Source organism: Cetorhinus maximus, chromosome 5 (genome assembly GCF_964194155.1).
Source record: "Cetorhinus maximus chromosome 5, sCetMax3.hap1.1, whole genome shotgun sequence".
NCBI classification, from domain to species: domain Eukaryota; kingdom Metazoa; phylum Chordata; class Chondrichthyes; order Lamniformes; family Cetorhinidae; genus Cetorhinus; species Cetorhinus maximus.
Genome location: NC_135883.1, coordinates 151,035,452 through 151,061,391, shown reverse-complemented (window position 1 = coordinate 151,061,391; position 25,940 = coordinate 151,035,452). Strand labels below are relative to the sequence as shown.

General features: G+C 44.5%; 1 protein-coding gene across 2 annotated transcripts in view; it reads left to right on the top strand.

Moving 5' to 3' along the window:
- fosl2 (FOS like 2, AP-1 transcription factor subunit) overlaps positions 1–23,808 on the top strand; it is a 30,855-nt gene extending 7,047 nt beyond the window's left edge. The window contains exons 3-5 of one of the 2 annotated variants that reach the window (XM_078542700.1): positions 5,234–5,368; positions 11,066–11,173; positions 18,157–23,808. In XM_078542700.1, coding sequence (XP_078398826.1) covers positions 5,234–5,368; positions 11,066–11,173; positions 18,157–18,678 — 765 coding nt within the window. In that variant the 3' untranslated portion in view covers positions 18,679–23,808. The remainder of the gene's footprint in view (positions 1–5,233; positions 5,369–11,065; positions 11,174–18,156) is intronic. The other variant, XM_078542701.1, reaches the window with a different exon arrangement.
- The last annotated feature ends 2,132 nt before the right edge of the window (positions 23,809–25,940 follow it).

Genomic DNA, 25,940 nt, shown 5'->3' with positions numbered 1-25,940 from the left:
CATAGGAAGTTTTGGATGGGAAAGATCAAGTTCCATCTGGTTCACCTTCTACCATCCTGGTAGTTCATGATACAATGTTAGTGGAGGTGGGGACTAATCATGACCATCATCCTGTAATCAACAAGACACCCAGACATAAGATGAGGAAAAGCCTAGTAATGGAGAGCTTTGGGAACCAGACGTCCAAAGTTCCCTTCTAAACCCCACCTTTCCACTTTTTTTTTTAAACAGAGATTTCACATTAAAGGACATGAGTTAAAATAGCACATCAAGAACTTTCTTTTAAATAAATATCAGTATCTTGGAGCACAGCTTCAATACATAAGGTTCTATTGTCACCCAGTTTGCATTGGGATTGAGAGGCTAAAGTTCACTTTAGTACTAAAGTAGGATAATGTTTTTTTTTCTAGTATAATCAAGACAGGGATGGTGGGGGTGAGGGGAGATGGGTGGGGGTCAGCATAATCCATAGAGAGGTCAATGCAGAGATAACAGCATGTGTGCTATTTTGAAGGTTGAGGAACCACAGATTTTCCAGCACAAAAGATGTCTTTTGGCAGCTCTTTAACTGGAAGTATTTACTTTAATCCACTACTCTTGCTCTTTCCTGACATACTATTCTTGATTTATCCAATTTCTTTTGAAGCTATATTCTAGTCTCTACCTCAGTAATAATAATCCTCTATCTGGTGGAGGAGGGGTTGGGGGGAGACGTTCTTTGCTCTTAACTTCCTCCTGGTGATCTTTCTCCATCTTTTTATTTGTTAAAGGATGTGGGCGTTGTTTGCAATGCCAGTATTTACTGCCCTTTCCTATTGCCCTGGAGAAGGCAATTAGTCTTGCAAGCAACACCCATGCCCCATGAATTAATAAAGAAAAGAAACATGTAACTGTCTCCACTTGTTAATAACAAATCCTTCACTACCTTCTCAAAACCTGTTATCATTTTGAAATTCTCCATTTAGGTGCCTCCTGAATTGTTTCTGCTTCAGTCAAGAAAGTGTGCCTCTATACCCCTCATCCCAACTCCCCCCAACCCCCACCCATGTTTTCAACTTTTTTTTCCCACTACAATAACCTCTCATTCCTGGCATCTGTCTGTATACCCCAACTGTGACCTAAATATCCTCCTGTAATGGGATGCTCAGAACTGCCCTCAACCTCTGACTCAGCCAAGTTCAGTACAAATTCATCATCACTCACCTGCTTTTATATTCAAAACACCTACGTATAAAATCCTTTTCTGAAAAATAAATAAAGTTACAAATATATAGGTCTTTTTAATAGAGGATGTGTAGACCACAACATATATGGGTGTACGACAAAACTGAATTGCAGATTGTTTTATGCAGTCAGGATTTTGGGTTTCTTCCCACATCGGATGTTCTGTTGGACTATCGCACAGGCCAGGTTTCTGTAATCGAATCGCATCACCTGCGTTAAGTTTTGTTGTAACGTGTAATTAGGCCTGTTGTAAGGGAGCAGCACACCTAGTGTATATTACACCATATATACACCATATATGTATACCATGTGCATCTTTACAGTTTATTGTGCTTTTGACTGGTAATTAGAACATAGCCCTTATCGTTTAAGCACCTTGGGACATTTTACTATGTTGAAGGTGCTGTATGAATGCATGTTATTTTTGAATGTAGGGTATAGACATGTTTTAAATTTTGATAAAGCAATTTACCATGGAAATAAAATTTGAAATAGTAACTTTGAAGGTTGTTGAAATAAAGTCGAGTATAAATAATGACAACAAAGTGCAGACACTGCCCAAGTTTTTAATACTACACACGGGGCATTATTTATGTACAATGAATAAGACACCATGTATATTGTAGAGAATAGCATAAACTGTTCATGCTGTGCATATTATAAGGAATATCTCATGCTGTGTGTATCGCAGCACAAATGCCTGTGTATATGACAGTGAATAGCAGCTGCCTCGGAATATCAGTGAATAACATACGTGAATATTAAAGACGATTTCACAATGTATGTCTTGTATTGTAAATGCATCCAACATGTTAGAGTGAATAACAATCTCTGTACATATTATAGAGAATTACACACTGGACATGACAGCAGAAAAACACCATATGGATACATTACAGAAAAAGAGCACAGCCTACTTGCATTGTGGCAGAATAGCACAGATTAACTGAGAAGTAGGAATTTAGTTGATTCTGTGTTTGGGATAATGGTGTGCAGGAAGATGGAGATACATTGCGCAATAGTTTTGAGATTCTGGAGTAGAATAAATTGGAATTGGGAGCCTGGGGATTAACAGGAGGTAAAGGTATCTGTCTGTGTCACTGGCTGCGTGTGTATGTAATAAGTGCAGGTGCAGTCCCAAAATCTGCTTGAAGCACAATCTAGTGGATAACTTGCTGCAGTGATGTGTGTGCAATTGCCTGCCACTTGAGGCTCACCTGGCATGAGATGGTGCTCATGTATCTGATATCTGAGTAATGAAGGTGTTTTACTGGGATCTAGCAACCATGTAGAAAGAAAGAACTTGCATTTGTATGGCACCTTTCACACCCTCAAGACACTCAGCGAAGTTCTTCACTTCAAACAAGCGATTAATTGGCTGTGCAGTTTTTGTTCTGTTGGCAAAAGCAACGCGCAGCAAGAAGGTTCCGATTAATGGACGCATGGCATTGGCGGCTTTGTGGGACTTGTGAACAATGAGATATAAAATAAAGAAGCCACAGAATCACTTGTCACCCTGAGGGAGAAATCCTTCAATGATTAAACCTGGTGGAATTTTCTGGAATGTTTACGGGAGTTTCTTGAGCAGGTATTACAGGATTGTGAGTTTTTTTTTTATTGTGAAACCTTGAAGGGCTAAGGGCCACAGTGCACAACACACCAAGATTAAAAGGTAGGAGTGTCGATGAGCTAAATTGACAAGCAATAAGCAGGCGAGAGCGAGGTTGGGGTTTTTAAAAGCTCTGGAGGTTTTATAGGGTGAAGGAAGAGACTGAGCGAGGTTAGAGGTTTTGTGGCTTCAGGAAAGAATGGAAAGTAGGAGAGGAGTTGAACGAGAACAACAGTTTTTTTTTTGTATTGCTGCTTTTTCAAGAAAGTAGTTCATTTGCCAGTCCATCTGTTATATCTTCAGTTAAGTCACAAGATGAATAAGCGAAAGGGGACCATTTGCTCTCTTCTAGTTACCTCCTCCAATTCCATACAATTATACAGCCTGCTTCCCATTCTCATCACCAAATCCACTGACACTTATACCATCCAATTATTTTTGCCTCCACTGCCCTACTTGGAAGTTTGTTGTGTTGCTCATTCCTTTTGGCATGAACCCGAAGTCCCCTCTTTATTAGATTGAACCTGTACCTACCTCACAATGGAGACACAAATATAATTTCACCCTAACCCTCCAGGTTTGCATACGATGCCTGACTTTACTCCTACACCCAGCTTGACTGATGTTAAAGCAAATCGAGTGGTCGATGTGACCCTGCCTACTTCTCCCTTGGTGGGTTAGGTTTAAATTATGTTCACGTTGTTGGGAAGGGTGACCTTATCATCCTAATTATTATCTATGTCTAGGTTTGTCAGCTCCATTATTGTATAAGGGTTGAGGTGAATTGACCTGATCCAATATGGTCTGTTTGTGAGGGGGTCTGTATAGGGCAATTAGCCGTACCAGCTCCCTCCTACGTTAAGGTCCCTAACATGCACCACACAAACTGTTCGAGTCTGTGGATAATTGGTCATCTCAATCTAAACTTGTACAAAATGTACTCGGGCTGCTTGATTGGCTCTAATCCATCTATGTAATGATGAGGAGAGAGGAAAACAGTCAGAGCGAATTTCCTTACCTCTGTCAGATTTTAAGACTGCCTTGTATTTATGTAGCACCTTCCGCACCCTCAGGGTGTCCTAAAGTGCTATACAGTAAAGGCTCCTTCAACAGCACCTTCCAAACCCATGACCACTACTATCTAGAAGGACAAGGGCAACAGACATATGGGAACAACACCATCTGGAAGTTCCCCTTCAAGTCACACACCATCCTGACTTGGAAATATATCACCGTTCCATCACAGTTGCTGGGTCAAAGTCCTGGAATTCCCTACCTAACAGCACTGTTGGTGTACCTACACCACATAGAATGCAGCAGTTCAAGAAGGCAGCTCACCACCACCTTCTCAAGGGTAATTGGGGATGGGCAATACATTCTGGCCTAGCTATTGTTGCCCACATTCCATGAATGAGTTAAAAAAAAAACAGCCAATTAAGAACATCTAGTCACCATGTAAGAAATGCATCAGCTAATTTGCACACAGCAATATCCCAAACAGCAATGGGATAAATGACCACATCATCTTTTTTAGATGTTGATTGAGGGGTAAATATTAGCCAAGACAGCGAGGGAGGCGCTTCTCTTCTTTGAAATAGTGTCATGGGATCATTTATGTCCACCTGAGAGGGCAGACACTGCCTCTAATCCTTCAGTACTGCACTTGAGTGTCTGCCTATAGTTTGTGCTCAGGTTCCTGGAGTGGACTGAGATGTGGAGAAATTTCTTCACTCAAAGGGTTGTGAACCTTTGGAATTCTCTACCTCTGAGGATCACGGATGCTCCCTCACTGACTACATTTAAGGCTGGGGTAGACAGATTTTTGGTGTCTCCGGGAGTTAAGCGATATGGGGAGCGGGTGGGAAAATGGAGTTGAAGCCCATGATCGTATTGAATAGCGGAGCAGGCTTGATGGGCCATATAGTCTACCCCTATTTCTTGCGCCCTCGAGTCGTGAACCAGTGATTTGCAGCTTGAGCTGAGAGCGGCACCAACTAAGCAATGGCTGTCCCTCGTTGTTTTTATTTCCAAATCCAAATCACCTTGTTCATTCAACAACAGGCAGTGGTGTCATCCAAAATCAGCCCTCGTCCTCCTGAAACACCTGCCTCCCAAAGCTGGACGTGATATTTAAACTCACTGCGGTGGTGCAGCATCACCAGGGAACCGCAGAGTCGGATTGTTCGGCCCTGTCCGAACCCTTTGGTTGGCATTTGCCTGCTTTTAAACTGCTGAATTCTGTGGAACACTGAGAGGAGAGCTCCACAGGCTTGGCAGGCCGTGCTTTATGAATGTCATTTTCGTTGGTTTGATTTTATTTGCCTGTTTTTTTTTTTCTTTAAATTGTACTTTTTATTCCCTTCCCCATCCCACCCCCCCACCTCCTCCCCTCCTATTTAGATTATCCACAGTCGCCTGCCACTGCCATTGCACTTTCTCCATCCAACAGGGCAGCATGGCCTGGGCCGTGGACTTCCCAACGGCCATCGTCAGTGCTGCTCCGGGAGTGACCAAGAGCTGACATGTTTCTGCAGGGTAGGTCTGCTCCTGCCAGTTTCTCCTGCCCATCAGGTGGGGCTGCTCCGCCTAATGGGCCGGGCAAACAAGCATTTCTCTTTAACCCTCCTCGTTGATTTTTTAAAAAAAAAAAATTTGATTTGTACCCCCGACTCTTCCATCCAACGTCTTATTTTTGTGAAATCGGTGTTGAGAGATACTTCTGTGTGCGAATTCTAATATTTCCCATCGGAGTGTGTAACTGAGGTTTTGGCTTATGTATTTGTTTACCTCGTTTCCTTTTCATCCGCCTCGTTTTTAAGCAATTATTTAGTTGCCTGTGAACCGTTTCCGACTCGGTGGCCTGGCAACTAATATGTGACTCGGCTGACAGCTGGTTCTGACTGTTTTGTGCTCTTCTGGTCTGTACGTGTATATTTGCAGTGACCTCAGTCTCCTTATGTCCCCTGACTTCACTTGCTATCATAAGACCATAAAACATAGGAGCAGAACTAGGCCATTTGGTCCATCGAGTCTGCTCTGCCATTTAATGAGATCATGGCTGATCTGATAATCCTCAACTCCACTTTCTTGCCTTTTCCCATAGCCCTTGATTCCATTACTGATTAAAAATCTGTCTATCTCAGCCTTGAATATACTTAGTGACCCAGCCTCTACAGCCCTCTGCATTAAAGAATTCCACAGATTCACTACCCTCTGAGAGAAGAAACTCCTCATCCTCTCTGTTTTAAATGGGCGACCCCTTACTCTGAGATTATGCCCTCTGGTCCTAGACTCTCCCACAAGGGGAAACAACCTCTCAGCATCTACCCTGGCCTACCCCCTAAGAATCTTATATGTTTCAATAAGGTCGCCTCTCATTCTTCTAAACTCCAATGAGTACTGGCCTAATTTACTCGACCTCTCCTCATAAGAAAATCCCTCCATACCGGGATCAACCTAGTGAACCTTCTGCTTCCAATGCCAATATATCTGTCCTTAGATAAGTGGACCAAAATTGTTCACAGTACTCTAAGTGTGGTCTAACTAGTGCCTTGTATAGTTTTAGCAAAACGTCCATATTTCTATACTCCATTCCCTTTGAAATAAAGGCCAACATTTCATTTGCCCTATCTATCTGCTGCTGAACCTGTATGCTAGCTTTTTGTGTTTCATGCATGAGGACCCTCAAATCCCTCTGTGCTGCAGCTTTCTGCAGCCTTTCTCTATTCAAATAATATTCAGCTCCTTTATTCTTTCTACCAAAGTGCATAACCTCACATTTTCCCACAATGTATTCCATCTACCAATATCTTCTGGTTTTCCTCTCTGTATTTCTCTCTCTGTATTCTCTCTCTCTCTCTGTCTCTCTGTATTCTCTCTCTCTGTCTCTGTATTCTCTGTCTCTCTCTCTGTATTCTCTCTCTCTATTCTCTCTCTCTCTCTCTCTTTGTATTCTCTCTGTATTCTCTCTCTCTGTATTCTCTCTCTGTCTGTATTCTCTCTGTCTGTATTCTCTCTGTATTCTCTCTCTCTGTATTCTCTCTCTCTATTCTCTCTCTCTCTCTCTCTGTATTCTCTCTGTCTGTATTCTCTCTGTATTCTCTCTCTCTGTATTCTCTCTCTCTCTGTATTCTCTTGGTGTCTCGCTCTCTTGCTCCCTCTCTCTGTATTTTCTCTCTCTGTCTCTGTATTCTCTGTCTCTCTCTCTATTCTCTCTCTCTCTCTCTCTCTGTATTCTCTCTGTATTCTCTCTCTCTGTATTCTCTCTCTCTCTGTATTCTCTCTGTCTGTATTCTCTCTGTATTCTCTCTCTCTGTATTCTCTCTCTCTATTCTCTCTCTCTCTCTCTCTGTATTCTCTCTGTCTGTATTCTCTCTGTATTCTCTCTCTCTGTATTCTCTCTCTCTCTGTATTCTCTTGGTGTCTCGCTCTCTTGCTCCCTCTCTCTGTATTTTCTCTCTCTGTCTCTGTATTCTCTGTCTCTCTGTATTCTCTCTCTCTCTGTATTCTCTCTCTCTCTGTATTCTCACTCTCTCTGTATTTTCTCTCTCTGTCTCTGTATTCTCTGTCTCTCTGTATTCTCTCTCTCTCTGTATTCTCTCTCTCTCTGTATTCTCACTCTCTCTGTATTCTCACTCTCTCTGTATTCTCACTCTGTATTCTCGCTTTCTCTTCTCTGTATTCTCTCTCCCTCTCTGTGTTCTCTCGCTCTCTCTCTCTGTATTCTCTCTCTCTATTCTCTCTCTCTCTCTCTCTGTATTCTCTCTCTCTGTATTCTCTCTGTATTCTCTCTCTCTCTGTATTCTCTCTCTCTCTGTATTCTCTTGCTGTCTCGCTCTCTCGCTCCCTCTCTCTGTATTTTCTCTCTCTGTCTCTGTATTCTCTGTCTCTCTGTATTCTCTCTCTCTCTGTATTCTCACTCTCTCTGTATTCTCACTCTCTCTGTATTCTCACTCTGTATTCTCACTCTCTCTGTATTCTCTGTCTCTCTGTATTCTCACTCTCTCTGTATTCTCACTCTCTCTCTATTCTCACTCTCTCTGTATTCTCACTCTCTCTGTATTCTCTCTCTCTCTGTATTCTCTCTCTCTCTGTATTCTCACTCTCTCTGTATTCTCACTCTCTCTGTATTCTCTCTCTCTCTCTGTGTTCTCCCTCTCTCTGTGTTCTCACTCTCTCTGTATTCTCTGTCTCTCTGTATTCTCACTCTCTCTGTATTCTCACTCTCTCTGTATTCTCACTCTCTCTGTATTCTCACTCTCTCTGTATTCTCACTCTCTCTGTATTCTCACTCTCTCTATTCTCACTCTCTCTGTATTCTTTCTCTCTCTCTGTGTTCTCCCTCTCTCTGTGTTCTCCCTCTCTCTGTATTCTCACTCTCTCTGTATTCTCACTCTCTCTGTATTCTCACTCTCTCTGTATTCTCTCTCTCTCTCTGTGTTCTCCCTCTCTCTGTATTCTCAGTCTCTCTGTATTCTCACTCTCTCTGTATTCTCACTCTCTCTGTATTCTCACTCTCTCTGTATTCTCTCTCTCTCTGTGTTCTCACTCTCTCTGTATTCTCACTCTCTCTGTATTCTCACTCTCTCTGTATTCTCTCTCTCTCTGTGTTCTCCCTCTCTCTGTATTCTCACTCTCTCTGTATTCTCACTCTCTCTGTATTCTCACTCTCTCTCTATTCTCACTCTCTCTCTATTCTCACTCTCTCTCTATTCTCTTGCTGTCTCGCTCTCTCGCTCCCTCTCTCTGTATTTTCTCTCTCTGTCTCTGTATTCTCTCTCTCTCTGTATTCTCTGTCTCTCTGTATTCTCTCTCTCTCTGTATTCTCACTCTCTCTGTATTCTCACTCTCTCTGTATTCTCACTCTCTTTGTATTCTCTCTCTCTCTGTATTCTCTGTCTCTCTGTATTCTCTCCCTCTCTGTATTCTCACTCTCTCTGTATTCTCACTCTCTCTGTATTCTCTGTCTCTCTGTATTCTCTCTCTCTCTGTATTCTCACTCTCTCTGTATTCTCACTCTCTCTGTATTCTCACTCTCTCTGTATTCTCTCTCTCTCTGTATTCTCTGTCTCTCTGTATTCTCTGTCTCTCTGTATTCTCACTCTCTCTGTATTCTCACTCTCTCTGTATTCTCACTCTCTCTGTATTCTCACTCTCTCTGTATTCTCTGTCTCTCTGTATTCTCTCTCTCTCTGTATTCTCACTCTCTCTGTATTCTCACTCTCTCTGTATTCTCTGTCTCTCTGTATTCTCTCTCTCTCTGTATTCTCACTCTCTCTGTATTCTCACTCTCTCTGTATTCTCACTCTCTCTGTATTCTCTCTCTCTCTCTGTGTTCTCTCTCCCTCTCTGTGTTCTCTCGCTCTCTCTCTCTGTATTCTCTCTCTGTATTCTCTCTTGCGTGCTCTCTCTCTCGCACGCTCTCTTTCTCTCCCTGTTCTCTTCCCCTCTTCCCTCTCCCTGTTCTCATCCCTTCTCGTCCTGACTGTGCCTCTGTTCACACTTTCTCTTTTCTGAGTATCTATTGTGTGCAATTCTCTCTCTGAGTGTCTCTCTGATTCCTATTATTTGTTTGCTCTCTGTCCCAATAGCCCTGCAAGATTTTACATTCCAAGTATTTCTGCGATTCCCCTTCCAGCACGCTTTTAGACAGTGCATTCCAAATCCCAATATCTCTCTGTGTAATTTCTTCCCTCATATCACCTCTGGTTCTTAGTTACCTTCAATCTGGATTCTCTGGTTGCTGGCCCTCCTGCCACAGGAAACAGCTTCCCCTCTTTACTCTATTGAAACGCTCACATGTGTGGAGTGATTGATTGACCATTTCCACCCCATGTGCCAGTAGATTCCTATTCCTACACTTTAGACTACCTTCTCTTTATTCAGCACCCCAACAATAGCAGTGGACACCCTATTCAATCTGGCTATCTACACTGACCCTTTCTGTAGTTAATAGATTCATATACACAATTCAGCTCAGTATCTGTGGGTTACAGAAGGGAAAATAAAAGCAGACCGTGTCTCTGTTCGCTATCTGGTGACCCTCCTGGAAATGGTGTGCACGCACATTGAGTCACAGCAGGATCGTCATTTTTTTGATGAACGCCCCCGACTCCCTTGCCTGAATAGCCCAGTGACACTGTGTGGTACGCGACCATTTGACTGGTGTCACCCGTGGAATCTTATCCTGGCCTGAGGCAGCACCTTCAGGAGGGGTGGAAGAGAAGGAACGGAAAAAGGATAGTTCCCGCAGCAGACCAGTCATTGGAGTCACTGGGACAGAGAGTCTTGGCCAATGTCATTGTCCCAAATCACTTTTGAAGCACGGCTCCTCCACAAGCAACCTTCTTCAGATCGATAGAGTCTGGTATTCTCTAAATGTGCAGCAGGTGAAATGTGCTGTAAATCTTCTTCCCAATCCCAGCTCCACATCCTCAAAACCCCAGGTGCCAATAAGGCTCAGTGTGTAATTAGAGGCTGTTCTCAACAGTGATCTGTTCCTTTCTTTGTAACTGCAGGCAAGTAGTACCAACAGGCTGCATGTTATCGAATGTGTTTCAGTGGAGCTTATCTGATCTATGTGGCTGTCACTTTGGGCCTGGCACCAGCACTCCCGTACCAAGAGCTGAGTCCCACATTCTACTAGACATGCTCGTGCAGTACTGAGGGAGCACTACATTGTTGGAGGCACACAGGGGGTGCATTTGAATTGAGTTCTCTCTTCAACATTCCTCCTTCAAAAAAAAAAAAAATCACCGTGAATTAGTTAATTGGCCACTCATTTCAGTGCTGCTTTTGGAATCTTGCTGAACACAAGTTGGCTCTCACATCTGTCTAAGTGGTGCTGAGAACGTTGTTTATTTTGGGATTAATATCCTGAGCTAGTGTCTGCCTGTCTCTCTCTCTTTCTCCTGTGGATTAGGGTGTAGAGGCGTGAGTACATGAGTTCTTGTACAATGGACTTAAAAAAAAAAACTAAATGTTGTTGTTGAAAATGTGCTTTGAGTGCAGAAAATTCCAGAAATACATAGCAGGCCTGTCAGCATCTTGAACCTGAGAAGAGGCAGCTTGACTTCATTAGTAGGCCCGAGTTTAGGAACCTTGGGTTAAAGCTGTCACTAGTAGTCACTTATACCACTCCCCCACCAACCCCCCCCCACCATCGCCAATTGTCTTGCTAACGTAACAAAATCTGCTCCAGTTGCTAATGTAAACTCTTCATGCTTTGAACAGCTGACTCCAGAGGAGGAAGAGAAGAGAAGGGTACGGCGGGAGAGAAACAAGCTGGCCGCGGCAAAATGTCGGAACAGACGTCGGGAGCTGACGGAGAGGCTTCAAGATGTAAGTGCAATGGGATTTAAATAGAACAGTGTGTACCAAATCTTAGCAGAGGACTGTTAAAACTGCCAAAGGGTTACCACCTTTCAGTATTTTCTTGAAATTTCCAGGAAGGAGAGGGTGATCTCCAACACACGGCTGTGAGCAATCCAGGAGGAAAAAGTCCAGGGATGTCAAACTAAATTGTTTTTTTTTTTTGGTTCATTTACTTTATATTTAAATTATCAAATGCCCATGTACTAGGGGTTGGTGGGGGGTATTGGTGGTGAAGGACGATTGACTGACAGTCAAGGTTCATGCAATTGGACAACAGAGCTTGGTCTCTTCCCAGTTGATGGGAAGACTCTATGTTGTGAGGAAGGGCATGTCAGGCCACCAATGGTGCAAGTGTGTGGGTGGTGAGGTGAGAGGTCAAGTGGTGGGGACCGCCTGCAGTAGATCTGACCAGAACTGGCTACCGTAGTCTACCACTCAAATCAATGTGGCACTTGTGACTGTTCAACCTATTAAGCGTCAATACCCGAGAATGACGTGTCGGGAGGCAACTCCACGTGAACCGAGCCAGCCTCGTTCTTGATTATAATCTGCAGGGTGGATGGGGAATGATATTCCATCAAATAACCATCCATGCAGTTGCACTAGGGAATGTAACATAGAGCTGTAGCATCGAGTCATGTCTGGCAGCAGTGCCATTGGGGGGCAGACTGCTCCGGTTTGGAATGTACCAACCCTGGTGTAGTGATCTGGTTCGGAACATACTGATCGGGTTGCATGTGTGCCAAACCAATGTGAGCTCTCCACCCCTGCCCTGCATTGTCCAATGCGCAACACACATTTCAAGGCTTATGTCAAAGCCTGGCAGTCAGCATCTTTGCACTGTGCAGAGAAGATTGAGATCGAGAATAGGTGTGAGCTTGGTTAGAATATCAATGTTGCAAAGCATTTTTGTGCCATCTGAAGTAACATGTAGAATCTTGCAAAAAGAGGAAGCCTGTGCCAGAAGCAGGTCAGCCTGCAAAGGACAACAACGTTGAGAAACAGATCCGAGCATTGTTTAGCACAAACAAGAAGAAACTTGCAGTTTGTTAGGCAATCCTTTTTCCGCTCTGTGCCTGCAGCCCATGTGCTAGGCTTTCTCAGGCCCTGCTCTCCTCTTAAGTGATCCCTGGGCCATGTCCCACCAAAAAAGTTTCCGATCTCCGTCCCCACCGCATTAACTCTTGGTAGAATGACACGGAATCTCTAGTGAATGCCCTGTGACCACCATGACGTTTTCCTGCCTCATATTTTTACTTGGCGATTGCCACTTTAAACCCAGTCACAATCCAACATGGGCCGAATTTTCCCCCTCTCATCCCATCACGTCCGAAATCTGAGCGGGGGGGCGGTGGTATGGGGAGAATGGACGGGTGTGGAGATAAGAGTGAAAAACTAGGTTGCCTTTGGCGGCAGCAACTCCTTGCACATCCCTGACCCCAATCCTCTGATTAGGCCGCAAGAAGGACCTGGTTTCCCTGGTGATGACTACACCCAGGGTGTCCTAATTGGGCTGAGAGCTTTAACCAACCGCTGGGATCCTATTACACAAATCTCCAAATTTCTGTTTTAGGTTCTGGATGAGTAGTTTATTGTCCATACCAACATGGTGGGTGGCATAAGCCCAGCTTGTTAATGAACATGAACATTTCCCACCTACTATACTGGAGGCTGGAGAATGGGCTGGGCAGTGCCATTGAATTGCTAGGCCCTTGAGAGGACAGACTCCTCCAGTGTGTGGAAAGAGATGGGATTGCTAGATGGAATGGCTTATTCTTGTCCATAATGATTGACCCATTCATTTAGTAACTGCTGGTCTGGGGTTACAATTTTTCATTTGGTTTCATTGGCCAGAAGCGAATTCTGTTCATTATCCAATGCAAAAGTGTGATTTTTTTTTTAAAATTACGTAGACTGCCTAATGAGGCCAATAGGCAGGCGGGAGCATGTCACTTGGGATTAAAAAGCAGGCTGGAGTGTGTCAATCCAAGGCCAAGGTTGCAGGTTGAGGTGCAGTACACCGAGGGTAACACAGACTGGAATGTGTTAGACACAGAATTATATAGAGGCCAGATATATTAGACTGAGGGTGTGTGACCAGGCTGGAGTGTGTTTCCCTGAGGGTGGGTGATGGTAGGAATGTGTCATTTGGAGGGTGGGCCCCTGGGCTGGGGCCTGTCACTAAGGGGTGGGGAGTGTGGGGGTCAGGTCCCCAGGCTGGGGCCTTTCACTGAGAGGGGAGGGAAGTTGAGGAGGATGGGCCCCCAGGCTGGGGCCTGTCACTGAGGGGGGGGGGAAGTTGTGGAGGGTGGGCCCCCAGGCTGGGGCCTGTCACTGAGGGCAGGCCCCGGGCTGGAGTGTGTTGCGCAAGTGCTAAGTATAGACAGATGGCTGCATTTTAGGGGTGAGTAAACATAAGCTGGAGTAAGCCATATGGCCCCTCAAACAAGCTACACCATTCAGGATGATAAGAGTTGATCCTCTACTATTACACTCTCCCCTGCCCTGTCCCACAATCCTTGATTCCTTTTGATTTGTAAGTAGGTCAGATAGAAAACACCAGAGAATTAAATTTCTTTTTGGAGACCTCCATGGTCTCCATGGTTATTTTGTGTTCTTGGGATGGGGACATTGCTGGAAAAGGCAACAGTTAATGTCCATCCCAGTTGATTTGTTACAACCCTTGCTCAACCATTGTAGAGGGTAGTCGCCACGTTTCTGTGGAGTCACTATAGGCCAGAGAGGTTAGGGTGGCAGGATCCCCTTCCCTAATAGACAGTGTTCAGCGACAGAGTGTCATCATAGCTGCAGCTTGAGCTCCCAGTTTCGGAGCTTGAGTCACTGTGGTGCGTTCGTGAGGCTGAGACTGGCGTGGTTGATATGTTTATCGATGTGGTTACCATGAAGTTCGAGGGCATGTAGGCAGGGGCACCGCCAGGCAGCCGAGGAAGACCAGCCGGGTAGTGCAGGGGTGCCTTGAGTGCATCTCACTCCAACCAATGTTCCATTCTGAGAGGGAAGGCTCCTCTAAGTCGTGCAGACAGAGCCAAGCCCACAGCACCATGGCTGGCTCGGCTGTATAGGGGGACAGGAAGGATATTGAAAAAGCACCAGTTATAGGAGATTTGACAGCTAGGGGACTTTACAGGTGTTTCTGCAGCTGCTAAAATGAATCTAGGATGGTATGTTGCCTCCCTGGTGCCAGGTCAAGGATGTCACTGAGGGGTTGCAGAGTCCTCTGAGGGGGAAAGGGGAACAGTCAGTGGTCGTGCTCCATATCTGTGCCAATGACATAGGTAGAAAGAGGGATGAGGAACTGGAGGTGGATTTTGGGAGCTCCGAGATCCTTCTTGTTCATCTGTCCCCAAGGTCATAATCTCCAGATTACCATATCATGTGCAAGTGAGTATAGAAAAAAAATAGAGCAGGTGATGAGAAGGGCAAACTTCAGTGGGGTGAGAATGGGTCTGGTCCAGGTAAATTGAAATCAAAGCCTGGCAGACAAAGCCATAACTGAACAACAGGCTGCCTTTGAAGAGGAGAGCGTGCAGGTATAGATGAGGCACATTCCTATAAGGGAGAAAGGCAGGACAAGCTCATTTACAACTCCCTGGATGATGAAAGAGATGGAGAGTAAGGTGAAGCAGAGAGAGGGTGCATGTGACAGGTGTCAGATGGAGAATACAGCTAAGAATCAGGCTGAATACAGAAGGTTCAGAGAGGAATTGAAAAATCAAATAAGAGAGAGTATGAGAAGAGACTGGCAGCTAACATAAAAGGAATCCAAAAGTCTTCTATAGGCATATAAATGGGAAAAAGGAGAGTCGGGCCAATTAGGGCTGAAAAGGGGATTTTTGCATGGAGGCAGGGGACATGGTTGAGATACTAAATGAGTACTTTGCATTTGTCTTTACCAATGGATAATGTGTGACAAGAGTCATGGCAAAAGAGGAGGTATTTGAGATATTGAGTGGGTTAAATATTGATGAAAAGCAGACATTTGATAGGCTGGCCGTACTTCAGTTGATAAGTCACCAGGACCCGATGAGATGCATCTGAGGATGCGGAGGGAGATTGCAGAGGGACTGGCCATAATCTTCCAGTCCTCCTCTGATACAGGAGTGGTGTCAGACAACTGGAGAATTATTAATGTTACATATGTCCTTGTTCAAAAAAGCGTGTAAAGATAAGCCCAGCAATTCAAGGCCAGTCAGTTTAACCTAGGTGGTGGGAAATCTTTTAGAAATATTATTTAGGGACAGCATTAACAGCCATTTGGACAAATTTGTATTGAGATAAGAAGCCAGCATGGATATAGGGGTGAATCATGGTTAGCTAACCGCTTGAGTTTTTTTTTGATGAGGTAACTGAAAGGTTTGTGGGTTGAAGTGGTGTACATGGATTTTCAAAGATCATTTGATAAAGTGCCTCACAATAGACTTGAGCAAAGTTAGGGCTCATGGAATAAATGGGACAGTAGTAAATTGGATGCAAAATTGGCTAAGTGACAGGAGACAGAGTGGTACTAAATGGTTGTTTTTCAGACTGGAGAAAGGTTTGTAGTGGAATTCCCCAGGGATCACTTCTAGGACTGTTGGTTTTACCAATACATATTAATGACCTAGATTTGGGTGTACAGGGTACAGTTTCAAAATTTGCAGATGGCACATAACTTGGAAATATTGTGAGTTGTGAGGGGAATAGTGATAAATTTCAAAAGGGCGGAGACAGGCTGATGGAATTGACAGGCAAGTGGCAGATAAAATTTAATGCAGAGAAGTATGAAGTGATTCATTACGGTAGATCAAGAAGAGGCAATACAAAATAAAGGGCACAATCCTAAAGGGAAGTGTAGGAGCAGAGGGATCTGGGTGTATATGTGCATAAATCATTGAAGGTGGTAGGATGGGTTGAGGAAGCGGATAATAGAGCATGTGGGATCCTGAGCTTTATAAATAGGGGCTCAAAGCACACAAGTTAGGAAATTGTGAAATTGTGAGAGTGACTGCCCTTGACATCAAGGCAGCATTTGACCGAGTGTGGCGTCAAGGATCCCTAGCAAAACTGGAATCAATGAGAATCGGGGGGAAAACTATGTTTGTTGGAGTCATACCTAGCACAAAGGAAGAAGGTTGTGGTTATTGGAGGCCAATCATGTCAGGCCCAGGACATCACTGCAGGAGTTCACCAGGGTAGAATTCTAGGCCAACCATCTTCCACTGTTCCATCAATGACCTCCCTCCATCATAAGGTCAGAAGTGGGATGATGGCTGATGATTTTATAGTGTTCAGTATCATTTGCAACTCCTCAGATACTGAAACTGGCTGTGTCCATATGCAGCAAGACCTGAACAATATTCGAGCTTGGACTGATAAGTGGCAAGTAACATTTGTGGCACACAAGTGCCAGGCAATGAATGTCTCCAATAAGAGAGAATCCAACCATCGCCCCTTGACATTCAATGGCATTACCATCACTGAATCCGCCACAACAACTACCTAGGGGTTACCATTAACCAGAGACTGAATTGGATCATTTAAAAAAAAAACATTTGTGGGATGTGCGCACTGCTGGCGAGGGAACCATTTATTGCCCATCCCTAGTTGTCCTTGAAAACGTGGTGGCGAGCTGCCATCTTAAACCACTGCAGTCCATGTGGTGTAGGTACACCCACAGTGCTGTTTGGGAGCTCCAGAATTTTGACCAGCGACAGTGAAGGAATGGTGATATAGTTCCATGTCAGGATGGTGCGTGTCTTTCAGGGGAACTTATAGTTGGTGATGTTGGTCTGCTGTCCTTGTCCTTCTAGAAGGTAGAGGTTGTGGGTTTGGAAGGTGCTGTTGAAGGAGCCTTGGTGAGTTGCCGCAGTGCATCTTGGAGAAGGTACAACTCCGCCACTACATCAGTGGTGGACGGAGTGAATGTTTGAGATGGTGGATGGCATGCCAATCAAGTGGGCTGCTTTATCCTGGATGGTATTAAGCTTCTTGAGTGTTGTTGGAGCTGCACTTTTCCAGGCAAGTGGGGTGTATTCCATCACACTCCTGACTTGTGCCTTGTAGATGGCGGACAGGCTTTCGGGAGTCAGGAGGTGAGTTACTCGCAGCAGAATTTCTGGTCTTTGACCTGCTCTTGTATCCACAGTATTTACATGGCTGGTCCAGTTCAGTTTGTGGTCAGTGGTAACCTGCAGGGATGTCGACAGTGGGGGTACAAGTGCAGGTCAGAGGCTGCAGGGAGTAATTCACCTCCTGTCTCCCTAAAGCCTGTCCACCATCTACAAGGCACAAGTCAAGAGTGTGATGGAACACTCCCCACTTGCCTGGATGAGTGCAGCTCCAACAACACTCAAGAAACTCAACTGACCTGGATAAAACACCCATAGTCACCAATATCTCAAAGTGATTTACAGCCCATGAAGTATTTTTGAATTGTAGCCATTGTTTTAATGTAGGAAATGCAGCAGCCAATTTGCACTCGGCAAACTCCCACAAACTGTAATATGATAAGCAGATAATCGGGTAAATATTGGCCCGGACACCAGGGATAAATCCCCTTTCTCTTCTTTGAAATAGCCATGGGATCATTTGCATCCACCCCCAATAAGCAGATGGGGCCCTTTTTTTGAACTGTAATCTGAAAGATAGCAATTCCACAGTGAAATGCTTTATCAGTACCGCACTGGAGTGTCAACCTTGACTTGTGTACTTGAGCCCTTGGAGTGGGACTTGAACCTGGAACCTTGTAACACGAGTGCTACCAACTGAACCGTGGCTGACACTTGTGACGTAATTCCCACTTAAATTAATTTGAAGCTGACCTCGGATCCAACTCTTTCCCCATGAGTTCAAGGTACCAGAAAGAGGACAAGTCAGACGGGAAAAGTGCTTCATTTGCTCACATGTGAAAGGAAAGATTGATTTGTTTTCTGTCTCTCTCTCTCTTTCAGGAAACTGAGAAACTTGAAGAGGAAAAATCCGGTCTCCAGAAAGAAATAGCTGTATTGCAGAAAGAGAAAGAGAAGTTGGAGTTCATGCTAGTTGCTCACAAGCCTGTTTGTAAAATGGCACCTGGGAATGATGGCAGGAGATGCTCCCCGTCCCCTGATCTACGAGTTGGCCGCATGCACAGTGCAGTGGTGGTCAAACAGGAACCACAAGAAGAGTCAAAGCTGGCCATCTCCAACCTGTCCAAAACGCAGAGATCTGTCATCAAACCAGTGACCGAGATCTCCATAGCCAACAGCTACTTCCTGGAGGCCGAGCCCCTTAACACACCAGTGGTGGTCACGTCGACGCCTGCGCCCAACATCACCCCATGCGCTGCCAGCCTGGTCTTCACTTACCCTAATGTGCCCAGCCTTGACCAAGAGCCTGCGTCAGAGTCCTGCTCCAAGGCCCACCGCAGAAGCAGCAGCAGCGGGGACCAGTCCTCGGACTCTTTGAACTCCCCCACCTTACTAGCACTCTGAGGAAGTGGCTGGTGGCCTAGGGAAGGCACTTGAGGGAGATGGGCGAGGGCTGCCTCTTAACGAAAATGAACTTCTTTTTATCGACTGGAACTCATGGAATCGAAACTATCTCTAAACACTTCAGACTCACGGGGGATGCGGGATTGGGATGGGTGGGTGTTAGCTCAAGCAACTCAAACGTGGCCATTATCACTGCGTATAGACTCTGTCAATGACATTCTGTGCTGGCGGGTGGCCCTAGGGTGAGGGGAACACGGCAGCCGTAAGGGAGCTGTTACCACAGCAACGGCCATTGGTGGAATAGCTAGGCCCTTCCAGCAGTGGGCAGCTTCACAGTTGACCAGCGCCAAGCAAAGGGAGAAGCCTACGTTCTGAACTTTGTTTTAAAGCATTTTATTTTCCTGATTTTACTTCCTCAAAAGTATTTACTACACAGCGACATTTTGCTGACCCACGGTGTGTATATAAATATATATATATTCTTTTGGACCATGCAGTAATTTTGTTTTAAAATTTGTGCTATCTCCATATTTGCAACCCTTTCATTTCCAGCAAGGTCTGGAATTGAAAAACGCTCTCTAACATGACATTCTTGTACTGTAAAGAACAAATTACTTTGTGACGCTTACTCGGTAATATCATGGAAATTTCTGCAATACTGGAATTGCTGTCGAAACCTGTCAGATTTCAGCATTAATAGAGCAAAAGGATTTGTATCACAATGTTACAGTAGGATGATTATATTGTGTCCTTCCAACATCAACCTTATATCCTTTTGCCTTTTAGCCTTCTGACCTTAATTTTAGTATTTATAATTTTTAAAAAAACTTTAAGTGAATAAAGTGAATACTGTAAAAGCTCCAGGTTGGAACATAAAGGATTGTAGGCCCGATGAAGGCAGAGCAGGGTGTAGGATTTTGGCTCAAAGTCTAAGGTTTGCTTATCTACTGAGGAGAGGAAGAGTGGAAAAGCTAGCATTCATTAGTATTAAAAGGAGGAGTCACGTGTGTGTGTCTGAAGATAAATTGAGCACTACTACAAAGGCAGTGGAACACACAGGCTTGGGCTAAACTGGCAAAAGGGCCAATATCCAGCAGGACTTCTTCGCGCAGAGTGATCGACGCTTGCAATAGCCTTTCGGTAGGGTAGCAGAGGCAAAAAATAAACTTTTGACCCATGCAAGGGTCAGTCAGATGAGGTAACGGGATTGTGCGAGCATTTATTTCTGGAATGGATGTGCTGAGATAGACTAAGGGACCTCCCGTCATCAATATTGAAAATGCCATCAATAACTAACGGAACACCCACGCTCCCTGACTCTGAAGTGAAAGGAATTGACTTCTATTGAAAAGACTCAGGCTATCGGTCTCTGATTTTAGAAAGGTCTGGGTTGTTCACTTGCTGACTGGATTGTGAGGCAAACTGACTGTTTTTTGAAAAAAAAAAGGTTTCCTAGTATGAATCATTGAAAATTTTTTTTCTTCTTCAAAGGCGCGAGAATGTTGGATTTTCACAAGTACCACATTTTATTGCCATTCTAAGTTGACCTAAAAAGGGGGATGTCCCAAGACATTTTCCCCCTGTTAACAATGCGATGAAAAAGTCAATGAAAAATTGGCAGAACCCATCTTTAACAATGGTACCAATGTTTTTTTTTTACACCCCCCCTGTTAGCAATGGGCAGAACATAAACCCAATTGTTTCTTTACATCATGCTGCTGGGAGGTATGGATACCTGTACACAGAATTAAAGGAGGGAGGGAGAGCGAGCCCTGGTCTTTTTTTCCCCCTCTCTCCTTCCCACCCCTTTGTAGTTGAATGGAGCCACCCACTTGCTGTGTGGGCAGTCTGCAGCATCCCGCAGATTCCTGCGCAGACATCAGCAGTGACCAAAGCAGACATTTTTCCAGCCTTTTATTTAAAGTCATCTTAAAATTATATTTATAGCTCTTGTTATTTCCTGAATTTAAAAAGATCGTAGTAGATAATCTGTTTACAGTTAGAGCAGGTCTCCAATGAATTAGTAATTTTGACACAAAAGTTTTACACTGGTTTTATATTGTACTAGTTGACCTCCTGTGGCATTGCTCCTTGTGAATGGGGTGGGGGGTGGGAGTAGGGTCGAAGTTGGTGAGAGATGTGGGGGGAGAGAGACAGAATGAACAGAGTGGAAAGCAGGACCATGTTTTCCCGTTTGGCCCAAGTTTGCCAGGAACTAACATCAGTGCAATAAACTTATTCTGGTTGACAGACCATTCAGGGTGAGTGGTCAAGGGTGAACAGTTTTCTGATTTGGTGGGTCGGTCCCGAGAAGGGCACACATTGACCTGACATTTATACCACACTTTTGAAGAGGGGGAGGGAAATTCATGCCTGTTGAGAGTGTGTCTCGCACTGCATCCAAGACTTTTAACATCATTTTGATTTTCCACTTGAGATGGAACCGACCAGTGTGCCCTATCGGTTCGTGAGGGCTCCTGATCATCTTCGAGGTGTCACACCCTGTCCCAAATTCCCTTGTTTCCTAGCAACAGATTACACTTCCGCTTATTAATGGCGTACTCCTGATCCCTGTTGCTCGAAAGCAGCAAATGATATTTTCCATATGTAAAAGCAATCCCAAATTAATATTATCCGTGCTGACCTTGCAACTAAAGGCCATTGGCTTTATGCTTCCAGATTGCAAGACTTCCTATAGGAGTACAGTCAGAAAATAACCCTGGATAAGGCTTCTTTCACCTTCTAAACCGTACCTCGATATTTACAATAAGTTCGGTTCAAAGAAAACTGCTTTTCCTATGTTCAGTTTTCCCTTACAGTAATATATTTTTGTTGCTGAGAAGCCAGCGTGAAGGGTCATGGTACAGGACACCAACAAGGCTGACAGGAACAGGGTGGAAAGGAGAATCAGGCTTGAATTTTATAGACTAATTGATTCTGGGAGGGAGGAAGGGAGGGCGAAGACTGAGAAGGTGAGGAGTTTCACACTCTGAGATCCATAAAAGAGAATTAGTTCAGAGTAATAGATGATGCAATGATCTTGCTTTTGACATGGGTGAGGATGCAGAGAGGAGCCAGAAGTACGTGTTCGGTGGTGGGTTTGACACTTGGAAGGAATCAGCGAGAAAAGCTTGGACAAGCAAGGACTGTACTAGTTTAGTGTGTACAGTAAGGTAAAAAAGGAAATGAGAAATGTTATGACTTGCAGGCGGTGGGGGTGGGGTTGGGGTAGGGGTGGTGGTCGGCGATATTACTATCTAACCTATAGTGTGCGCCGGGGCATTGGGCCCAAAGGATGTACATCTTTTTGAAGCTGAATCATTTGAAAATCTGAAAGAGGAAGTTTCTCTCGATTGCTCATTTGAGCAGCTGAACCACACTTGGTGGCCCTATGCCCACAGTGAACTGGCTGTTCTTAGCTGAGGCAGCTTACGGTGTGTACTACAATGCCATTGTGTTGTATTATGGATCAGCACTTGATGGGCCAAATGACCTGTATTCACTGTGGACTTACTTAACCTTATGTCCTCGCTTGACCAAGCAAAGGTCTTGCTTGCTGCCTTGGGCAGGTCAATTTGAGACACCAAGCTGTGCCTTTGGATGTATGTTTAGAGCAGGTCGTCGTTTTAGGGCGAGGATTACAGTTACATGATTTGAGGAGGAGAAGCATGAGAAAAAGACAACAAAAATAGAAGGGCCTCTATTTCAGGTCGATTTAAAGGAAGAATTCATCAGCACATTTTGTTGTTTTTTTTTAAATTGTTCTTTTTGAGGTGAGTGGGTGACCAGAATAGATGAACAACATGATGGTATCAGAGAGTGAAGACAACCAGAATATAGTCACTGCTTTGTACATTAGTAAAAAAAAATAAAATGACCCATGAATGCAATGGCCAAGTCCTCATGAGCCTCGGTGTGTCCAGAATATTGAGACTTTACAGGTCCTCCCATATGCTCTATGAAGTGCCTAGACCTGAGTGACACTTAATAAAGTTAAAGAAAAGTAGTGAAGGATGGAAAACCGGAATAAGAAGAGTTGCTGGAGGTGAACAGTGGGTCAGCCAGCATCCAAGTGAGAACTGTAGGACAGTCAGCTCATCTCAAACTTTAATTATATCATTAGCACTTATACGGAAGGTCTGCAAGTGTGCAGAGTGGTGTGGAGCTTTTGCTAGTACACTCAACTCTTGAGGCTTGTTGCCAGAGCTAACTTACTGCTTGCATTACAAAGGGGTAACAAGGGACATTGCGACTGTGCTGGGTGCACTGAAAACCAAGACTTTGCAGCAATGCTGTGGGGGTTATGGCTGCACCAAGAGAGGTGGCAAAAACCGGATGGTCTTGGGATCCCATCTGTTATAAATATTTCAGGGAGATTTTGGTGAGAAAACATTTGATTTTAGTATGGATTTTCTGAGCACATTCATCTTGCGTGCACAGGGTGGTGCAGTCTTGTGTTTTATTCAGCACACTTGGTGGGTGGCAAATGCCCATTGTACAGGACACCGCCAAGGCTGAGAAAGAGGAGGAGAGGAGGTGAGGCAAAGGAAAATGGTGGTTAAGTGCCGCCAAGTTTAGATTTTAAAAGGCTACGGGTGATCGGGAGAGTGAGTGAGTTGAGGAGTTCCACAGATTTTGAGATCTTGGGATGGAATGAATTTTGAGTCGGAGAACCCAGAGAGTCAGATTTCTCTAAGATGAAGATGCGGAGCTTAAATGGTCTCCTTCTGTGCTGTAAATGTCTGATTCAGTGCAGAGCTCAGTTACTCTCAACAGGGCCAGATTTTGTTAGAATGTATGAATATTGCAATTGCGGGAACAGAAGGGACCGTAACTGGGCCTGAACTCAAGTGATAAGACTGTCTCCGTGGGCACCAGCGCTGTGCTGGAAGGACTGGAGATCAATAAGCATCATAACAGGGATGAATGCTCCAAAAGCATTATTGAGATCTGCAATCTCTCTCACAGGGACCGTGATAAGAAATTGTGAATCTGTATGATTAACTGTTCTTTTTTTAAAAAGAAGATATGAGTAATTGTTTAAAAAAAAAGTCTAAGTCAGGTCTACTTTTGCTATTCAAAATTGTATGTGTCAGTATTTATTAAACCACAAATCAATATTTTAGATTATTGCTGTCTCCTGAATTCATGCTGATCGTTCTCTAAATGCACCGAGACATTGCATACAGCCTTCAATCTACTGCAGGAAGTGGTTTATGTTGCAGTTTCAATTTTACACACAGCCATGTAAATAGATTGCATTTGAGTTGGGATCCAACTATTGCTGGAAGGAAAATGTTCACCTGTCGAGGATCTCTTTCTTTCCGAATTGTAACGGGTTGAGCCAAGCAATGACAAAAACGCCCTCGCACCCTGCTTCCTGTAAGGATTCCATTCCATTCTCCCAGTTTTTCCATCACCTCTGTTTGGATGGTACAAAATTCCATACTTATACCTCGTCCCTCCCCCTCACTCCCAGAATCATGATTGGATTCCCCTTGTTCTCACCTTCCCACTCCTCCTCTCCTGCGGCCACGTTCAAAAGCTGCTCTTGAGACATGTACTTTTCCCTGTCGGTTGAAGCAAGCATTTGTGTTGCAGGAAAGGTTTCTCCAATGGAAGTGTATGTGTCAAAATGTGCTGTCAGAGCAGAGCCTGCCCATTTGCCATGCTCACCCTTTCATGTTAGAAATGGGAGCAGGAGTAGGCCATTCGGTCCCTCAAACTTGCTCCGCCATTCAATAGGATCATGGCTGACCTGGTTGCGGCCTTAACTTCAATTTTCTTGCCAACCCCCCATAACCCCTAATTTATTTGTAGATCAAAAATCTGTCTAATCCAGCCTTGAATATATTCAGTGATGCAGCCTCCATGACTCTTGGGGAAGAGAATTACAGAAACTAATAATTCTTCAGGAGATAAATTCCTTCTCATCTCTATCTTAAATGGGAACCCTATTAATGTGAAACTGTGCCCCCTAGTTCGAGGTTCTCCCATGAGGGGAAACATCCTCTCAGCATCTACCCTGTCAAGCCCCCTTGCAATCTTATGGCCCAGAACTTCTGTTGCACCCAGAGGTACCCAGAAGATGCGCTGGGTCTCCCAACCCCCACCAACCGTCCCCATGCAAGGACTGCACAGCAATTGCTTGGGAAGATTAAACTCGTGATGAGCATTTACCCTGCACTGGGAACCATCCGATACTCCAATTTAAATTGGAGACGCTGGAAAGTTCTGACTCTCTTAGCAGAATAGTTATCCAGGGAAAATTAGGAGGATTAAAACCATATACTGCGGACCCCTGACTACCATCGCTTCTTCCCTCCCCACCCCCAACTAACCCCCACCCCAAATTCCCACACCCGTGACTACCCCCTGCCCCATTCCACTCACCCGCCACCACCACAACCACCCTAACTCCTCACCCACTTATTCTCCCTCACTTCTCAAAGTGGCTGGGACCTTTAAACTTACCTGGTTTACTGCAGCTGGTGCTGTAAAAAGCTTCACTTCCCCCACCGCTGCTGCTCTGCATTGGTAGGGCTCGGGAACCAGGTAGGCTGCATGTTTCTCACCAGGCTGGGGTCAGAAGTCCGGCTGAGAAATGTGCAGTTCCCGACTAAGGTAAGTGAAAAGGCACGAAGCAGCAACGTGACTGCGAATGCCACTCCACAGTGTATATTTGGCCCTGTATATTTCAGTAAGATCGCTTCTCATTCTTCTAAACGCCAATGAGTACAGGCTCAAGCTACTCAACCTTTCCTGATAAGACAATCCCTTCATTTTGGAATCAACCTCGCAAACTTTCTCCGTTCTCAAAACTGCTTCCAATGCAAGTATATCCCTCCTTAAATCAGGAGACCAAAACTATACACAGTACTCCAGGTGTAGCCTCACCCAGTGTCCTGTATAGTTGAAGCAAGACTTCCCTACTTATATATTCTATTCCGCTTGCAATAAAGGCCATTTGCCTTCCTAATTACTTGCTGTCCCTGCATGATAACTTTTTGTGATTCATGTACAAGGACACCCAGATCCCTCTATGCTGCAGCACTCTGCAGTCTCTCTCCATTTAATAATAAATAATGTAAATAATATTCTGACCCATTCATGCCTAAACTGCAATTCTCTCCCTTAACCTTTCTGCCTTGCACATCTTTTTGCAGGCTCAAAACCCTCCTTAAAATCTATCAATAATTCACCTGTGCCCAGTCCTTCCTGACCCCTATTTGGATCTGGTTCCTCACTTAATAAAGGCTTTT